Source organism: Syngnathus scovelli, chromosome 14 (genome assembly GCF_024217435.2).
Source record: "Syngnathus scovelli strain Florida chromosome 14, RoL_Ssco_1.2, whole genome shotgun sequence".
NCBI classification, from domain to species: domain Eukaryota; kingdom Metazoa; phylum Chordata; class Actinopteri; order Syngnathiformes; family Syngnathidae; genus Syngnathus; species Syngnathus scovelli.
In genome coordinates, this window is record NC_090860.1 from 9,198,736 (window position 1) to 9,218,285 (window position 19,550).

The window sequence follows — 19,550 nt, forward strand, 5'->3', positions numbered from 1 at the left end:
TAGTGTACCAGAAGTGTGCATGGAAAGAAGACTTTATGACGTGCCTGATTAGACCCCCCCCTCACCCCCAAATTCCTCCCCACATCCCTTTGCCAGCCAGCACTGCAGCCCAGCGGATAACCACGCATGGATTAGCTGTGACATCACACTGAAGAGATGGCTGAGTGCGAGGAAGGCCAAGCATACGCGTGTGTGTGTGTGTTGGAGGCTGATTAGACGGTGAGGGTGGCAGCGAGCGAGAAGCGAGGATTAGGCTGCCATTGGAGAGTTGGCTATAGGTGCTGACACCACTCCACCTCACCAAGGGCTCAATTTACTGACGGATCAGACTCATTTATAGTGGGCGGGGATTATTATCAGTTCAATGGGGCCATATCTTTATTACAGTAACCCTTCAACCTGCGAAATACGGTCACAATATGGAGACATTTAAGGATGGCGATCCAATACCAGTGGTGGGCCCCGAATTTGCTATCTGGGCCTTCAATGGTGATTTACCGACTTAATCTCCCTATTAATACCACTGCAAATATATTGCAGTTATAGAAGCAATCAATACTTTGCAAAAACATAAAATATATTGTGCCATGTACACCACTCAGAGTTCAGAATTAATATCTATCAATTAAAAGCATGACAAAAACGTTTGTTTAAAAGTTAACCCCTTTATAATGCTTGTTTCAGGGCGTACCAAAAATATGGGTCACTGGGACCTGTTGCAAATTTAACCATCACAAAATTCGACACCCTTTTAGCCTCCTAGTGTCACTGTGGGCCAAAACAATATATATATTTAATTAATTTGCAAATAATCTAAAACTATATAATAAAAAGTTTTCTTTTGGCGTTATTTTTAAAGTACTGTGCTTAATTTGTCCTACAACGTGTCAAGAGGGATAAAATGTATTTATAATTACAAATATGAAAGTGCTTCTAAAATCATTTTTTAATTGCAATACTATTTTTAACTTGTCTTATATTATGATTGATTTTGTATAGACTGAAATATTTAAAACGAGTATAAAATCAAACTTGCGGTAGTCTCGCGAGACTTTATTCTCTGGCGCGGTTACGTACCAGGAAATGAACAGATTCAATTTAGGGACACGTTAAGTCTTCAGTCCTTCACATTGTGTTTGCATTTTGTATTAAATGCATTAAACTCGTTAAGAGTTATACATTTCAAATAAACGGAGTCGCACTGCTGCATTCCTGCGTGTAAGTACAGCATGGATCGCTAATTGTTTCACGTTATCTTCCGAGGGAAAAGAGTCGGCGTAAATTCATGCAAACCAAACAAGAATGGCTGCAGAGCAGAAGACGAGCTGGATATTAACTGGTGCAACCATCGCCTGTGTGCTTGCTCTCTATGTGCCGTGTGTGCAGAAGACAGTCCCCGGTGGAGATTCAGGTTGGTGCTAATGCTAGTCTGCAAGCTTCCTTGCTTTGAGTCACGTGGGTTTGTTTTGTTTTTGGGGAGTCGCTCGCATGACACGTTTTTGAGCTGCACATGGGATCTGTCAGGGAAACACGCAATTTGAATTTAATTATATAATAGATGGATTTTCTCACACATATTTTTAGAGTGACTTTGCAATCTGTGCGTTTTGTCCTCAATGAAACACGTTTGTTATTATGTATATGTGAACATACTATATCAGGGGTGTCAAACTTATTTTTGTTGCGGGCTGCATCATAGTCATGGTTTCCTTCGAAGGGCCATTGAAATTGCCAACCCAAATAAATGTCTGAATGTCTCAAATTATATATAGTGTACGGTACTCAACAAACTAGTGAATGACTAGCTGAATAACTAGTTTTCAAAACAGAGACTAAGAAAAACTGTTAACATATTTTAAAAATATGAATGGTAATAAAAATTGCTAACAATAGATCTATTTTTTAAAAGTGAAAACAATTAGTAATTTTAATATTGACATATGAATTTGATGCACAATTTGTCTTCGCGGGCCACATAAAATGATGTGGCGGGCCATATCTGGCCCCCGGGCCTTGAGTTTGACACGGGTGTACTATATGTTCTGTATGGACTATATACAACTCCCCTAGATTTTACATGATGTAGGCCAATGTTTCTTCCAACATTCTCTGTAATGCAGTTTGTGAAAGAATAGCTTGCACATTTGCAGAGAGTGTTTAATGGAGATAGTCAACTTACAGACTTTTAAATTGGCCAAATGAATGCTTCTGCTGCTTGTTCGCTTAGCAGCGGTCTGGCGCACAAGTTGCAAGAAGAAACGCACGTTTGCATATCGCAAGCGCATGAAAAGCTGAGCCAGATATGAATGCGGAACGATGAGGAGAGAGCGCCGAGTAGCCTGGCTGCTCTCATGAATGAGGATGGTTAAACGGTGTTGTGGGTAAGGGGGGGTGCTTTGGAAAAAAATGGCCAGCCCCTTCTCCACAGTGTTTAGGGACGGTGCAGGATGCCCGCTCTGATAGTGCCAGCTGAATTCCCCAGGTCTCCGTCTCCGTGTCCTAATCTCTTTAGGTGTGATGTGCCCTGGAGAAGTTTGAGCACAGCCCCGCGGGCACACTGTTGTCTAGGAATGTGGAGTGTGGAAATGATGGGGATTACGGGAAGACCGGTGTGGGTGCCCATGCTCCACTATCACAAAGACTCTTGGCAACCTCGCTGCTCCCCCGTTGAGTCAATATCTTCCATTTTTGGAGAGAGACTGACTGCAGAACTGCCTCACCGTGAGATGCTTTTGCTCACTCTGTTTGATTTATGTTGAAGGGGGAGGCGGCGCTCAGGGAAAATGAGAAGCTGACGAAGGACAAGAAAATGTGGAAACGGTGGCAAGTAGCTGGCTGCTCGTGCCAAGTGAAATGGAGCTGGAAAGTGTTTAAGCTGTGCAGGTGGAGTTCTGACTTCATGCTCCATTAGACTGATAAGAGTTAGGGATCCTCGTGTGGCACCGATTGTTGGCTTTAAATCACTGTAACAGTAAGCTTGCAAAAATATGAGCGTCGTTCAGTGTGCCATCGCCCTTTTTGACTGCTTATATGTCGATATGTTCATGTTTGGATAATGCAATGCATTAGAGGTCAGCAAGTAATTATGAACATTTGTGATTAACAATTTTCTTCTCTTTGTTTTTTTATTTTGTGATGCCCTCACAACAGCCACAAACACAACTACAGTATATTAGTCCAGCTGCTTACACAAACTCATCAAATAAAAATAAATAATGCTCTTTTTGTGGATAATAAAGGATTGGAAATTTGGAAATAACGTTTTTATGTACATTTTATTAATCAGGTAATAAAGAAGCAGATTGATTGATTATTAAATTAATCATTAGTCACGCGTGTAAGCTAATGGAATCAGTATTACGCAATATCACTTATGGATGATTTGGATCAGAATTTTCTGCATAAAACCCTGATCAGAACACCTTCACAACGAAAAAAAGGCCAAGTGACGGTGACAATTTGCTCCAGGAACAAATGAATTCATTTTCCATTCTGTATAATGCAAAATTGGTTTTGAGGACATTCTTGAATTTAATGGCACTTTCTCTCTCGTGCCAGTAGAGGGGGCTGTCTTGAACCCCAACCTTTATCAGTGTCACTTAATCTGAACCAAATTTCAATTTTCATGAGTGGGAGATATAAACACTGGGTGAGAAATCAGCATAATTTGAAACGCTCTGGGTGTATTCTGGCACAAATGGGTTTGTGCCCAGCTACATTAAAGCTTGCTCAAATAGCTTTTAGGAGTGGGGGGGGGGGGGGGTCTCCTTTCATTCTGTGTTGTGCCTCACACAGAGCTTGTCAAGAAATTGTGCAGCCGACTCTCCTTTTTGCAGCTTACCTCATTCTGTGACTGTCAGCGGCGTCGCCTTTTTTTCTGTTTGTGCCCAACGGACTGAAGGCGACACTGAGACACTGGCAGAGAGTGGCAGAAGAAAGACCCCGACGCACGGGGAGGATGGGACCGGAAGCATTCTTCTCAGATCAGCATATGTGTGACAGTGCATCGGAGAGGGTGTCTAATGGCTTGTGTGTACGTGCGTGCCAAGGAAGGGAGGGGGAGGCGTCAGGGGAGAGGCAAGCGCTGAAGAGAATGAGCGTGCCGCTTAGGAAATGTCACACTGGGAAGATTTGCAGGTTTTGATCCTAGCAAATTAATGCAAAACCCCAGTGCAAGTATTTGATTTGGGAAAACTTTGGGAGCAGACTTGTCTCTTAATAATAATTATTGGGTTTACATTAATTTCCTCCCCCATTCTCTTCCACAGGAGAGCTGATCACCACTGCCTGTGAGCTGGGGGTAAGTATTAGCGCTATTGTTTAATCAATTCACTCATTAACTCTTAGAAGCATTAAGCAAGTTTAATTAAGCATGGGCAGAAAGCAGATTAATTCAGTTTCAGTCCACAGGTTCCCCCCCCCCCCCTTCTTCTCTTTACACTTATTTTACCAAGTTGCAAGTAGAGAATGCTATAATTTGCAACCCGTTTTTCAAATCCAATTAAAGTCAATAGTAAGGCGATGGCTTTTGTAGGCTTTGCCTTATGTACGGTATAAGGCTTATTATATCCACCCCTCTTTTTTGTATGTGTGTAAGCCGCAAAGAATGAACTAAATCGGGTTAACAGTTATAATAAGTTTTATTATTTAATAAACTTTATTACGCCGCTGTGATCCTTTTAGGGAGGCTGTGTCGGTGTCACTATGCCAGTAATCCTGCCGTTAGGGCTGCAGTCCGTGTGGCCTGCCCGGCTGCTTCACGGGCCTCCCAAAGGCCTCGTAGGCCACCCCTGTGCCCCAGGCTGCCCGTTTTCATCCCAAGAGCTTCTTCCATTTCGGCACCCGACTTTTTTTTTTTTTCTTCTCTCAGCTATCCTAAAATTGAATCTGTGCTGTCATTCTTTTGAACTCAAGTTCACGATGTTCTCTGACCTTCGTAGTTTTCAAGTACGCCATGTTCTTCCAACATTGACCGACAAAGTAGTCAAACTCACCTTTCCGCAATGTCTTCAGATGAAGCGCTGCTCCTTTCTCTTCTGCCAGTGTGACTCATGTTATCAGTGCCAGGAAATGAATCTGTCTTTAATGACTGAGCCCTTATCTGGGCAAAGGAGACTTAGCGGCTAATTGCTGTGATTGCTGAGATCCCCCCAGACGAGAAGGACTGCGGCTCGGAGGTGGTTTTGGGGGGGGCTGGGGCGGGCGAAGATCACGTGTTGTGCGGCGTGCTCTCGGGAGTCGCACTGTCCTTGGGAAGAGGCCAAGGAAAGACAAGTGAAGAGTGCAAGGAGGGAGTTTCATTTGGTGTCGTTCAGTTTGGATTCCACCTAACCTGTTCACAAATGTATGAAACAATATGAAAGTGAACTTTGTAACAATTTTGTCTAGGTGGCCCATCCGCCCGGATACCCGATCTTCACGCTACTATCTCACCTGACTATGCGTCTCCTGCCGACACTTTCACCAGCTCACAGCGTCAACCTCATGAGCAGCGTGCTGGGGGCACTGGCATGTGGCACCCTCTGCATGACTGTATGCAGGTAGGCAGACCCTTGTAGCTTGTCTCAAATTAAGATCTGTTGAAAGTTCATTCATTTTAGTATATTTGAGATTTATTAAATAAAATTCGCTTATTTAAAAACATTTTTTACCACATATTTCTTGAAATTATTATTTTTTTAAATTTCACGGACACATTTTGGTTTGAACTCCTCCCACATCTGAAAAGGCCAATGCGTAATAACATCACTGGACAAATATGCACACAGGAAATTGATTGAAGGGTTAGTGTTGACATTCTTGCACTACTTTTTTTTTTCTTCTTACATCTGGATGCAGTGTGAGGCACAGAGTGGCATTTTGGGGTCCTGACAGCCTGGTGCTGATGTCCCTAATCCTCTGATCAGCATTCAGGAGCAGAGCTGGTGCTGCCCTCCCCCTGCCACAACCCTGCCCAGCCTGTTTACCCATCAGCCACCCGTTGCGAGTTAGCGCTAGCTGGTGTGTGTGTATGTATATCACAATTATCATGCCCTCCAACCCCCCCCACACCATCACATCTCTGTATTCCTGCGACCCCCCGCGTTGCCCAGCGTGCACCCAATCCTGACATGGCACGATTTCTAATCTGCCGCTTCTTGCCTCCTGGGTCGAAAAAGGAACACCATCACAAACGCTGTCCTGCCCTCTCTTATAACTTGCCTCACTCTCCTGCACATGATGATACTTTTTGGTCGTGTGTGTACACTTTGGATTGGTCAATAATTTGTAAAATAAATAGCAGAATAATATGGGCTTCATGATTTTAGTTAGTACTTTATAAACAAGCCAGCAGTTTTATTATTTTTTTTAGTAATCAAATAGTTTATTAAACTATCATTATTTTTTTTAATTATAGTTTATTAAATTAGAAAGCAAATCCCCATATGTGCTGGAAACATTTTTTTGAAATACTACACTTGAAAATACAGTAAATTGTGTTATGTCCAATTAGAAAGTGAATTTATCCTAATATTATAACAGGTACAAAATAAGCGTAACGAGTTAAATGCATGTTTAAATTACAATTTAGTCTGTGCTTAAGAAGATGTCGTTGCAGTTTGTTAATATCCAAAGTGCATTATTTGATTCCCCTTTGATGGGAAGTAACGTGCAATTATTTAATTTGAGACTTGAAACATTAACAATCTGCATTTTTGTAGTTTGGACATGGTTGTAATATATAACAAACCAAAATATAAAAAAAAAAAAAAAATTGAGCACACTGCACCATTCGTTGTTTTTATTTTGGATGACCCCACAGCTTTAATGCCATTCATGACTTTCTATTCAGTTGGAGGACTGGAAGTTGCTTTTGGCCAGACGTTGAGAGGCGGTTACTTCCAGGCCAGAAATATCCATGCTGTCTGGGAGCATTTTGGCTCACAGCGTGCATGTTAACTATAGCCCTGTTTGTAATCTCTGGGGATTTAGATTGAATTTTGGATTATGGCAAAGTGAAAAGTCATTATGAAAACATCCCGTCCCACTCTACCTCAACTAGAGCTTGATGGGTAGCAAGGACCTCAGCCAAAGCAAACACTCACATAGCATAAGCTGTTAAGTGTGAACGTAACGTAATCTATAAACTCAATGTGGAAAAAAAAATACAAATTTAAAAAGCATAAAAGGTTTTTGTCTATTCAGGACCTCGATTGAGTTTGTAGATCGGTCGGTAAGTGTCGTAGCGTTAATTAGATGAGTTGCTCAATTCATTCCCTCACAAACAAATAATAATTTTACGCCCTCAAATGAAAATTTGAAGGCATTCTGTCTCCGTTCGAATAGCACATTTATCTGAAATCTAGCCAAACGTTTGAAGTATCAATTTAAACGAGTCGACTGGATCGCTGCGTTTATCATGACGGGGGTTTGTGCATTCATAGCTTTGGAACTGGAAGGCACTTTGCTTGGGCAAATGTAGAAATGTAACACTTCCCTTTGATTTGTCAATTCCAATTGCTTCTCTTGCCTTGATCATGCGGTTTGATGGTCAAATTGCACGTCTTGGTATGTTTTCACACTATGGCCTGACAAGCCTTTGAGGATGGCGCACATAATGATAATTGCTATCGATTGCACTGGGAGGCTCACCGAGGAAAAACACTCGGCCCGCGGAATGCGACGGGCCTCAGACTCCAGAGGAATGCACCCTTCATAACGGGATAATCCAGACGGCTCTGTATTCTGCGCTCGCTCTCGTTTCACACTTTATCTGCTAAAGCTGCTCTGTATCTCCCACTACCTTAGAGGGATCTCTCCCCATTCCTGAGCTTATCCCGAGAAACCAGGAGCAGACACGTTAGCGTGCTGACAGCCTTCAGAGGAGAAAAACAACCCTGGAACACTCGAACATCAGCATTTTTTAGCTTGATCGCGATTACATAATAAGCACAGCAAACATGTCGGTCCTTCTTCTATCCTTTGGATGAGAGGCTCTGTTGATAACTCAGGTAGCAGGAGGGTGAGTGTGGTTGAGATGGTTCCTTGGTCTTGCTTGACTCTGTGTCAGAGCCAAAATCTGGATGTTGTTTTATTTTCACTCTATCTCGTGTGTTATATTGCGTTCTAATACCCCACCACCACCATCAGCATGACCAATAGTTCCCCCAGGACTCCTTCTCTAATACAGTTAAACAGATGCCTAATGAAGATGTTATTTCCTCATTACTGGCTACAGAATGGGGATAGAGAGGAGGAGGGCCAGATAGACAGCAGAATACAGCGCCAGTTTAATAGTCCTTTTCACCCTTAGGCCTGAGATTGTGTCTGTCTCGGACGTCAATATTACATTTCCTCAACCACCACAGGCAGTCTTAATAAGGCACCCGGCATGGAGATGGATCAGACTCGGCAATTACAGTTCAGCCACGATGAGTTAATGCCATCTATACGGCAACATTTATGTATCACTGCTGTGTGCTTAATGACTGGTGGAAAAGCAGCAAGAAAAATGGATGTCAGTAAATTGCATAAACATGATTTTTTTTTTTTGCATGTGTGTAAATTGCTTCCCCCCCTTGCTCCTGTAATTTTTGTGTGTTGGGTTGAGATTATGATTGCATTGCGGGAGAAATTGTCATGTCAGTGGCTGCATTGTTTGAGCAGAATTGTGTTGATTAATTTTATACGCGCTATGAGCACTGGAGCGCTTCCTGGAGGAGAGGTGTCTGAGTGGCAGTCGGCGTCCCTTCATTTATTTTCCTCGCTTGTGGAGAAAACTGCATCCTCGGGATGAGGGAGGGGGGTTTGTTTTGGTAATTGCTCTAAAATTGGGTCGTGGCATGCCACATTCGGTTGTGCTTTATTTGAAAAAGGTTATAGTGACGCATAACGCACGGACAATATTGTTGTCGTCAATTGTTAAATTATTATTAGTGATGACTTGGTTACTTAAGACGGGTGTCAAACTCATTTTTTTCGCGGGCCGCATTGTAGTCATAGCTTCTTTTGGAGGTCCTTTATGAATGTCAACCCAAATAAATGTATGAGCACCTCATATTATATACAGTATAAGCCACAAAACAAACTGACAAATAACTCATTTTCAAGTCAGACGAGTAAAAACTGGTCAAATATATATAAAAAAAAAGATATTAAAAGTGAAGACAATTTGCAATTCTAGTAATGACACGAATTTGATGCACAATTTGTCTTCGCGGGCCACATAAAATGATGTGGCGGGCCGTATTTGGACCCCGGGCCTTGAGTTTGACACCTGTGACTTAAGATGTTTCACAAACTGTTTCATTGAGAAGCAGATTTTTTATTTATTTATTTATTTTTTTACTGGATTTGTAAGAGTCTACATTTTAACAATGCATGATACTGAACTCTCTCTTCTCTTTAGTTTCTTTGAACAATTCTATTACAATAGCAACATATTTGCCACTAGCATTGCATTTTTCATGAAAGGAAAAGAAGAAGACAGTATATCAATTGCAATTTGGCTTTAAAGTTCAAAGCATTGAAACGCTCTCTATGATAATAGCTCCTAAGTACCCAGCCTCTTACGCTGGCCAGTGTAGAGCCCCCGAGGGTGTCATCGAGGGCCAGCTGGAAGCGTCCATCGCAGGCCACCTTCTCTACGGGTTGCTTCCCCTCCTCAGGAATGTGTGATTCCTTTCCAGCACTCCCGCAAAAAGCACTCGGTCGAGTACAGCGCGGCGCTGATCTGCGACGGCACATTTGTGGTATTTATTGTCTGGTCCCCGAGGTGGCGTGTATCGCTGGCTGCCCCGACCGAGCTCCATTGTGATGTGGCATTCAGTGCACAGGGCTGCTGTACGCTTTTGTGTGTCGTTATTTAGCACAGACGACTGCCGCTGCTGGCACGTCTCGAGTGCACACTGTGTAGCGAGAGCTTCGCTGGTAAATGAGGCAGGTCCCATTTTGACACTTCAAAGTGGTTTTACTGCGCCTTTGTGGAGTCCTTGAAGGGGACACTGCTTACCAAAGCCTGTTGTACTATTGTCATTTCTTATATATGTATTTACCTTTCATCTTTCTCATTTATAGAAAATATTCTTCAAATGGGGGACTATTAAAAACTAGACCACTGGTAATTAACATTGACATTGTCATCATGTCTTGTCAAAGAGGTTAATTGCCCACCAGGTGAGGATGCCGACATTTTGGCAGCGAGGAATCTTAGCTGGATTGTTCTTCTGCCACATTCCAACCAGGCCTTTGTGTCCGAGCCACAGCATTTCTACACAACAGGCATCCTGTTCTACAGAGAACGGCGATAACAGTAAATGCGACCTCTCTAGTGTCAGTGTGTCCTGTTATATCCGGCAGGGCTGGAGAATAAGCTGTAGAGAGGCAGACGTGGACCCAGGTGGTCCCACGTAGACTGGCGGGTCATTTACAGCTAGGCTCCAACGGACTGTCAACTTCTAACAGAACGATTTGTCAGCCACCCAGTGAGAATAAAGTAGTAGAAGATGTGTGTCTGAATATGTGACAAGTGCTGCATATCTATCAGGTGGGGCTTAAGAAGCCAGAACTGACTTGTTGTAATAACTGTGTCCATGGACCCCCCTGACTGTTCTACACTCGTACAAAAAGAACCCCCCCCCCCCTGCTAGGAGTGTGAGCTTTGGGTTAATTGTCAAGCAGGGAGGTAAACTTGTGTGTGCAGGGGTCCCCCGTTTGCCCTCGCCACCTTCATCCCGGCTTCAAGTTACAACTAATTCCTGGAGCGGGGCGGCGAGGGAAGACGGCGCTATCTCTTATTAAGACTCGCGCCGAGACGCCCCATCAACACGCTGTGCCCCCCCCCCCCCCCCCGCCCTTTCGCACACACATTCGCAAGCTCGCCTTACAGCGAACACAAAAAATAGTGAAGGAAAAGAAAGCCCAAGAAAAAAGGGGGAAGTAGTCAGCAAGCAAGATTTTCCCCCCCCCCCCCCCTCTCTTTTTTCCCTTCGATTTAGCGCGCTTTCCTCAGAAAGCACCATTGTTCCCCTCGCCTAAGTCTCATCAGGCCTTTTGTGGCTGACTATCACAGCGGCAGGCAGAGCGCTGGAAATGTATAAATGGTATCATGCCTTCTGATTAATGGCGGTGCTTATGAGTCAGGTCTGATAACGGGCCTGCTCTCTACTCAATTTCAGATACCGTTAATGGAATCTGTCTTCTGCGATTGTAATGTGAGAGCGCCTAATTTGCTATGGAGCTTGAAGCTGTCACCGGCAAGGGATTGTGGGGTCATAAGGGACCTGGCAGCCGTTTGGCCTGCAGCTTGTATCTGCCGCGCTGAATAGAGCAGCTCTCTGCCTGTCAGTTAGCTGATAGGCTGATGAGGACTCTAAGCCACTCCACACAATGGTGGAAAGGGCCATACTGCCTGACTTCCCTAATTGTCGAGCCCGCTCATATTTCCGAGCCAGCGTGCAGGGGACCGGGCTGCTCCTTTCCCCCCCTCTCTTTTTCTCTCTGTTTGAACTTTTTTTCCTGCTTTAGTTCCTCCTTCATCCGGCGCAACCCTTTAACACACATTTGACTGCACTATTTTGCCCCCCCCCTCCTCTTCTCCCCCTCCATCATTTGTCACCTCTCTCTCTTCCCTCTCTGTCTCTCATTTTAGTAAGTGGTGGGTCTTAGCGTATGACAGATTAGGCCAAGTTTGCTTCAATTACAGCAAAGGGGATGGAGACATTACAGGAGAGGAGGAAGGAGAAAACTTTTGTGCACACTTTATATTTAAGAAGCTGAGGATAAAGTGCTATCACCACCACAGCGTTTTTCAGGACGGTCTGTTTGAGATCAACTGGCTTCTTTGAGAAGGCGTGCTGGTGGGTTATATTTCTCATTTGGGCCAATTCACAAAATGTTTTTCTGGGTCTTGTTTGTGATGAATAAATTGGAATGCAAAGAGTCTGGGTAAGTTGTGGGGTTTTTGGCTGCATATGTTTAATGTGAAACTGAGAAAAAGGGGCAAAAATTTAGGCCAGCGTATATAAAACCAGAAAAAAAATCTCGTAAACATGTTTAGAATGTGTGTCCGCACGAAAATGCTGTATATATCCCAGACATGCCATGTAAACAAACAAAAAAATGCAATGTCGGAAAATTGGGTAAAGGGAGAATATATGAACAGTTCCAAATAAGTCAGCAAAATCTTCCGGCTTCTGCTAGAATGCAAAAATAATTTTCAGAAAAAGCCAACTTGAACTTCATTTGGAGTTAATTATAGGCACTTTAAACAATGGCAATGTGAATTTGACAGAAAATGGTTCCAAAGATCCAAAGAGGTTAGTTTTGATTTTATTTTATGTAAGAAAACAAAACAAAAAAAAAACCCAATAGTGATTTGATATTTTATGGTCATTGCTTTCTTTATGTGATCAAGGTCTTCCACCCCAAACAGGTTGGTCGGTCCTGGTCCTGGCGCAGCCCTGGCTGGAGGCGTCTTTGCCGTTTCCAGGCTGACTTGGCAGTGGTCAATGGTTGCGGAGGTTTTCACCCTCAACAATCTTTTCACTGGGTTGCTCTTCTTCTCTACCGCCAGCTTTCACTCGGCCAAGAATGCATCTGAGAGGCGAAAGGTAATTAGATGTTCCAATTTATTGTTGAAATGTCTTCCCAATGTCATACCGGACTTTTTTTGTGCTAGCATTCACAGTGGGGGGCGCTTTGCTGCGGGCTGGGACTGTGCAACCAGCATACCCTGGTGGTCTATGTACTTACAGTCATCCCGTGGGTCTTCTACAGACTTCACTCACACAGGGTAAGCCGGAAGTTCTTCATTCTCTTCCAATACCATCCTTGATTGCAAATCTGCCTTGACAGGAACTGTCCCTACGTAGCCTCATGTCAATGGGAACGTGCTTCCTGCTGGGTTTTCTGCCCTACATCTTCCTGCCTATCTCCTGCTACGTGAACTCGGCCCGTTGGAGCTGGGGGGACCAGACCACCATATCAGGCCTGCTAACCCACCTACTCAGAGCTGAATATGGTACCTTCAGTCTGGTGAGAGTTGCTTGCTCTATTTGACCTTTGTTGTTCTCTGGTGTGATGAGTTTGGTTGTGTTTGCAGGCAAAGACGCAGAGCTCTGTAAACCTGACGTCATTACTTAGGTAATTTTTTTCTTCTTTTTGCAGCCATGGTTTAGTCAGACGTACCCTTTTAACTGGTTCTGGTCCAACCGCACCAACTTGTTCTCGGATCTCCATCATTTCCACATCCCATCCCTGTCTCTTTCACAAGCTTTTGTTCTTTTACTCTCTCCCATCCAAGCACAACTGAACCTTCTTAGAGGGCCAAATCACTGTTTTGTTTCACCAGCAGTTTGAAATGATCACTCAGCACTGCTGTTTAAAGCGTGACGAGCTGTGATGACAGACGCTGCAACAGCCCTGGAAAAAAAAAAAAAAAAATTCCATTCCACTCTTCATATCTTTCTCCAGCTGATGGAATGGGGGTGCCTGTGTATCTTAAGGCCCCCCATTGCCGCTGCCCCCCCCATCCAGTATCCCTCTGCCAGGCACCCTCCACTACTCCTCACCCCCGTCGCTTGATGGACAAGCGCACCTTCAAAATGGGGAAGAGAGGCGAACATGACAGGCATGTCGCACTGGAGACGTAAACCCACTGGAGAAGCTGACACAACCACTCGCAAGCACACACTCACACATAGTGTACATTGGGAGATATAGAGACTCAATAAGCTGTCAAATCGAGATGGGTATTAAGCAAGAGGCAGGAAACTATCAGCGTGCTCGGAGAAAAACGCTCAGTGACTGACAAGAGCTGAGAAGAGAGGACGGGGCAGCGCGGAGGGGGGCGCGTGACACTGTCATTCGAATCTGTCAATCAGTTTGAAAGGAGGAGCGCACAGTCCAAGGAGTTTGTTTTGATAGGGGGACGGCAAGGATTTGGTAATTGGTGTCCTTGAGTTCTGTCACAGGATGAGCAGACCGCATGCTCATCGTGTTTGCTTGCTTGTGTATTTGTAGGGCCCAGTTGGACCACTGCCTGGCAGACCTTTCTCTTCCTGTCATAGCTCTGGCGGGATTAGGCCTCCTTCTGTCCTCCATGAATAGGTAGGATGAAGGTGCAAATTGTCTAACTCGAACGGAAAACATGAATTGCTCTCAGGTTAAGAAAAAAAAATGCAGTTTTTAAATTTGCATCCCCAAGTAAATGATTTTATGGAGTTGACGTTCACTAGAAGAAGTGCAAGATCATGCAATGGGATGCAAAATTAAGATCATGCTAATCCGAGTTGAGCTAATAATGGATGTGATTGAATGGAATTTCAATTACTGTATGATACATTTTGTGACCAGGTTGTTTGTGAAACCCAACTGACTACATTTTTGTTTTATTTATTTTTTATTTTTACTTCAGTCTACAACTAAGCTGTAATGAGTAAATGATTCAGAGTTTGGCGCCAGATCCTAATGACTCAGGCCACTCGAAGAAAATGTCCCGCTTAGCAAGCTGAATTGCCGACTCACTCATATTTCAATAAAAAATCAGTTTTTCTCCCGAAGTGTTTCTTTTTTTTGTTTTCCAGAAAGTATTGCTCCGTGTGCTGGCTGTTGATTTCCATGCTGCTCATCTACTCGCTGTTTTTTGCTTGGAGGGCAAATTTGGACATCAGTCGACCTTTATTGTTTGGAGTGGTAAGATTTTTTTTTTGCAATGATCTAGGAAACTTTACATTTGATCTAACTGCAGACATCACTCTGTGTGCTGCAGGTGGAGCGTTTTTGGATTCAGGGTGACGCTGTCGTGTGTGTTCTGGCTGGCCTCGGCTTCAGTCTGACCCTCACGAGGCTTGAGAGGTGGCTCGGCCATGGCGGTTTTTGGAAGACCACGTCCTGGGTCCTCACCATGGCACTACTTGCACACATGATTCACACGAATCATAGGTGAGTTCTACATTTCCCAGCATCCCAAGTTACCTCAGTAGAGAAAAGTTAAAGCGAAAAGAAAAGGGTGAAAAATAAAAAGTCCTCTCTCATGCCTGTTAAAATCCCCGCGCATAAGTTTTTCCTTGAGTCAACCCGATTTGTTTCTACTCCGTGCTTCAGACCCGCGGTATGAACATGTCAGGTTTCTCTCCGCTCACCTCGTGGTAAGGGCTAAAGAGAGGCACGGTTAGCACATAGATTCCACTCGCTGAGCTCAGCCTGAGATGTTAGCTGTCCGAGGCGGCAGATTACACCGGCGAGGTGCAGAGGCGTGCCAGACAGCCATCACTGAGCGGCTTTGATCAAGAGGAGAGCATGGCCTGCGCTGTCATACCCATCATACCTGTCTGCTCACGATTAGATAGGCAGCTGTACACAGGCGAAGGGGCGTGGCGGGTGGGGGTGCACTGACAACCTACCCTCGGAGCACCTTGTAAGCGCGCTCCCAAGCAAACATGCCGTCTTTCTTTTCTACAGTATCACGTATGGAACGGAGGTGAAGGTGCACACTTAGTCCTTCTTTGATGCAAGTAAACAAAGCTGCTGTTTTTATGTTAGGGAGTGTGATCAGAGCAGCAACGGCGTGGTGGAACGCTTCGGCAGGGAGCTTTTAGCGTCCTTCCCAACAAACTCCATCATCCTGACCAGAGGAGATCTGCCGGGGAACTCCCTCCGCTACCTGCATTATTGTCTTGATGTACGGCCTGATGTGCGTCTGGTCGACCAGGAGGTCAGAGCCTCACTATCTTTGATCAAGTTTCCACCATTCACCATAAAAAAACTCCCCATCCTATTTTTGTCATTATAAACAAACAAAAATTGTCTCTTTCTTTTCTCAAGATGATGACGTACAGTTGGTATGTAAGAAAACTGGGACCGCACCTCCCTGGGGTGCATTTTCCCGGCGGCCAGTGGGACTCAACGCACTCCGAGGAGAAAGACATCTTCAATCTGGAGCAATTTCTAATCCACAACTCCCAGTGAGTCACAAATGAATGCTAAAACGGTCCAACAGAGCAGTAGGTGATCTCATTAGGCAGTGGAATTGTTGACCCAGCGCTAAACGCCGGGTGAAGATAAGCACATAGGTATGTTGAGTCTTTAAAAGGACTTTGATGAATCTAGTCGCTAATCTGCTTGATTTTGTTAAACAGTCTCTTGGCTCTGTTCTGAAACTGAGATGAGACTGGTTAATACCAAGTCCACCAGGGGGCAGTATTTGCTAGGCAAAAAAGGATAACCTCTCTGGAGGGCAACAGCGCACAGGGGTTTTAACCCCCAGGGGTCGGAGCACCTGGTCTAAGATGGAAGTCTCTAAATCTAACCTACTTGTATTATCTCAGATGAGGGCAAAAGGGGTTAATTGCACTCTATTTCATTTTCTGCAGGAGGCACGTGTTTGCCTGTATCGGGCTGCCCACCGGAGACCCGAGCTGGGCTCGTAGTTTCTCCCGCTGGCCCTTTGGTGTGTGTGACTTCTTGGTGGCTGCTCAGAGACAGTTTCACCCGAAAGAGTGGGCCAATCACACACACAATCTTTACAACTGGAGCGAGCCACACAACCAGTAAGCAACGAAAATAATGCGTCCCTTTGGAAAGACATCCCGATGAATTTGTTATGAAAAACAAGTGCAATTTCCATTTCTTGGGTTTTATTTCTCATTTTCACATTTGTCATTCAGACAGATAAGTAAACATGGCGCATTGAATCCAAGGATGCAGATCTGTTTGCTTCTCGGTCGTCCTCGTGGAGCTTGGCTGTGCTCTGTTCTCCATGCTGTGATCTGCTTTCTTTGTGAATTCAAGCAGAGCATAGACATTAGGCTCTCAGCCATTTGAAATGAAAGTGAAGATGGAAAATAATGAGTTTCAAATTGCGTTTTGTCAATAACTGTGTCAAAAGTGGAATTAGTCAGAGCTACATATTCGGTCTCGCTTGCCAGCAGCCCCTCATTCACTCGGATATCCACGGCTGAATACTGTGACATTATTTCCCGCACTCTCACGACAAGCGTGATGCCCACCAGCTAAATAAATATCTGCACCGGGACCTTGCTAAAATATTCTTTTGAAGAAGAGGTCAAGTGCTTACAATCTTCAAGTGGAAAAAGGCAAATGTGGTTTTACTCCATGTCGAATGTGCAAGCTGCCATTGTTGCTCCGTCATTTAAAGTTGATGCGCTAAACATTTGTTCAGCGCTCCAGACCATGCACAACAATATATTCACATTTGGATTCATTAAGTGTTACTGCTTGAAGCTTTTTAGATAAATATTTGTTTTTGTTTCCACTCCCAGTTTCCACTCTGCATCCTGGGAGCGTGTGGCTAATGAGGAGATGTGGCAAGCCAGGTACACTCAAACTGTCTTACTTAAAATATTCACTTTGCATGCTGTACTTGCTAGAACATCTCCAGAAACCGGTCTTGTGTGGTCGAGCATCTTCAGTATATGTGCATTCTATTTTACATCTCCATAAATCACTCTATCGAAGTGATGTCATCCATCCGTTCATCCATCCATCCATCCAGCCAGCACTTAGCCCTGATCCTAAGCGCTTTGTTTCAGGATGAAGACAGCTTTCTTTCTCTTTGACCTGGCTGAGAGGATGCAGGGAGAGGGCAAATCTGACCTCTTTGAGCTCTCTTACACTGTGAGTATAACATTAACAGTGCTTCTACATTAATAATGCATTTTTTTTAATATTATTATAATAGCAGACAGATTTAAATGCCACTTCCTGGAAATATTGCATAATGGTAAAAACATCTGCTTTTATAATAGTCCCACTATGTCTGCTTGCAGCTGTATAAGGCTCTTGTGGAGTCCTACTCCAACTACCCTTCAAATTGGGACAAGAACCTGGCACTGGCCTGTGAGAGGCTCCTCCGCTCAGGTCACCAAGGATACGGTCTAGACGTCCTGCTGACCTGCAGCATCCAGCACTTTAGTCTCTACTTGGACAAAGAACCCGCAGACCCGCAGGCGCCCGCCATACGCTCAGCCGTTGCCCACCTGTTGAAAGAAAGAGATCGGCACCGCCAGAGCCTCAAGCAAACCACCTGACAGGTTTTGACCTGACGCCCAGAAGGTATGAAGGTAAAAGTGTTTTTTTTGTGCCACGTTGGATGAACTAAACCCGAATAGCTGGACTACAGGAAGCCTCGTATGACCCCAATCAAGTTTGTCCCCCATTGACCCTCCCACTTGATTGCTTTATCGTTACATCTTGATCACCCCCCCTCCTACTCACGCAGCTTTTAATGTACTGATTATTTTTGCCTTGGCCGACGCTCCACTTCAGTTTTTTTTTTCCCCCTTGCACATTAGGATGACAAGATTGAGGGAAACCCAATTTGGGGGCCGAAATGGGGGATTAGAGCAGCTGTTTAATCTAGGACAGACTTGCACTGTGCCACCCAGTCCCGGCACTCGCCACCCATCCCCCTGTCCATCCATCAGTCTATCTTAGATGGTCTTTTAAATGTTTAAAACTAATGGATTCGATTAGGTGCCCCCCCCCTCCCCTCCTTTACTCTTCTGTCCTAACGGGAGGCCTGTAATCCTTCATGGATTTAAATGAAATGTCACAATGCCAGAGACCCTTTTAAAGTGCGTGTACGCACACGTGTCTGTTCGTTTTTAAAAAATTTCTGCATGTGTGCGGACATGCGTAGATCTCAAACAGAGTTCTTCTCATGTCCCATACATCCAGAAATGGCTTCCTGAGAAGAACCCAAATGTTGATGTCCCACTGGAGACCCCAGTGCATTTTGTTCAGAATAATCTTGACATTGTTAAGGAAACAATGGTAGTTGGTGATTTTCTACAATGTAGGTTGTGGTTGTTTCACTATATTTTTTTACCTTTTGTGTCCAAAGTTGTTTCTATAGGTTTAATAAAGAAATGGGGACCAGAGAAGACTTTGTGTCATTGTTGCCCACCACATTTGTGACATCACAAGTTGTGCGATTCAGGCTTTTGTTGTCTTCTGCCCACTTTCTGTTTTTACTTTACTTGTCTCTCTTCCGCCCTCACCCCGTCCTCTCCTCTTCTCCCCTCTCGCTACTGCTTTCTCTGAGAGTCAGTTGCCCACCCTAAATCAGCAAGCTGCCGAGGATTGCGGGAACCCGTGGAATCGCCGTGACCGAGGATGCAGGCAGGGAGCCACGACAACGCTGGAATGTGGGGCGTCTGAGGAGATAAGAGCTCCGTGAGCCCAGCCAGGGAGAGTCGAGTGATGGGGCAAGGATGGAGGGGGGGGATTGAGGGAGGGAATGTGAGGGTAAGACAGGAACAGGGCGAGCAGCGGGTCTATGAATGGAGAGACAGAAAGACAACAGCAAGGCAGCACGAGAGGGGCGGGGGACTTAGGCGGGCACACTCCGGAAGATGGGAAGCCAGCCTTATTCCTCTTTGCATTTCATTTACATCCCTGGCCGTATCGACCAATCGGATTGGGAGCAAAGCCCAGGGCTTAGAAGGGGAATAAAAAGACAAAATGTCTTTGCTGCTCTCATCCCTCCCTGATAATACCCTCTCTGTTTTTCTTTTCTCTTTTTCCTCCCGTCTATAAGTAGATACTGT

At 44.6% G+C, this 19,550-nt stretch overlaps 1 protein-coding gene across 3 annotated transcripts; it reads left to right on the forward strand.

Annotated features, from left to right (window-relative positions):
• The first annotated feature begins 1,068 nt into the window (after window positions 1-1,068).
• Window positions 1,069-18,884, forward strand: tmem260 (transmembrane protein 260). Of its 3 annotated transcripts, XM_049740556.1 has the most exons (17): window positions 1,069-1,218; window positions 1,387-1,411; window positions 4,269-4,300; window positions 5,389-5,540; window positions 12,413-12,590; window positions 12,659-12,772; window positions 12,835-13,014; window positions 13,082-13,122; window positions 14,002-14,088; window positions 14,565-14,673; window positions 14,750-14,922; window positions 15,523-15,694; window positions 15,805-15,944; window positions 16,353-16,529; window positions 17,262-17,315; window positions 17,532-17,616; window positions 17,769-18,884. In XM_049740556.1, the coding sequence occupies exons 4-17, from the start codon at window positions 5,440-5,442 to the stop codon at window positions 18,027-18,029; spliced, it is 1,872 nt and encodes a 623-aa protein (XP_049596513.1). In that variant the 5' UTR covers window positions 1,069-1,218; window positions 1,387-1,411; window positions 4,269-4,300; window positions 5,389-5,439; the 3' UTR covers window positions 18,030-18,884. The 3 variants fall into 3 exon arrangements, with proteins under 3 accessions (XP_049596513.1, XP_049596512.1, XP_049596514.1); XM_049740555.1 differs by having other exon boundaries at window positions 1,069-1,411; XM_049740557.2 differs by lacking the exons at window positions 1,069-1,218; window positions 1,387-1,411; window positions 4,269-4,300; window positions 5,389-5,540 and adding an exon at window positions 11,626-11,837.
• The last annotated feature ends 666 nt before the right edge of the window (window positions 18,885-19,550 follow it).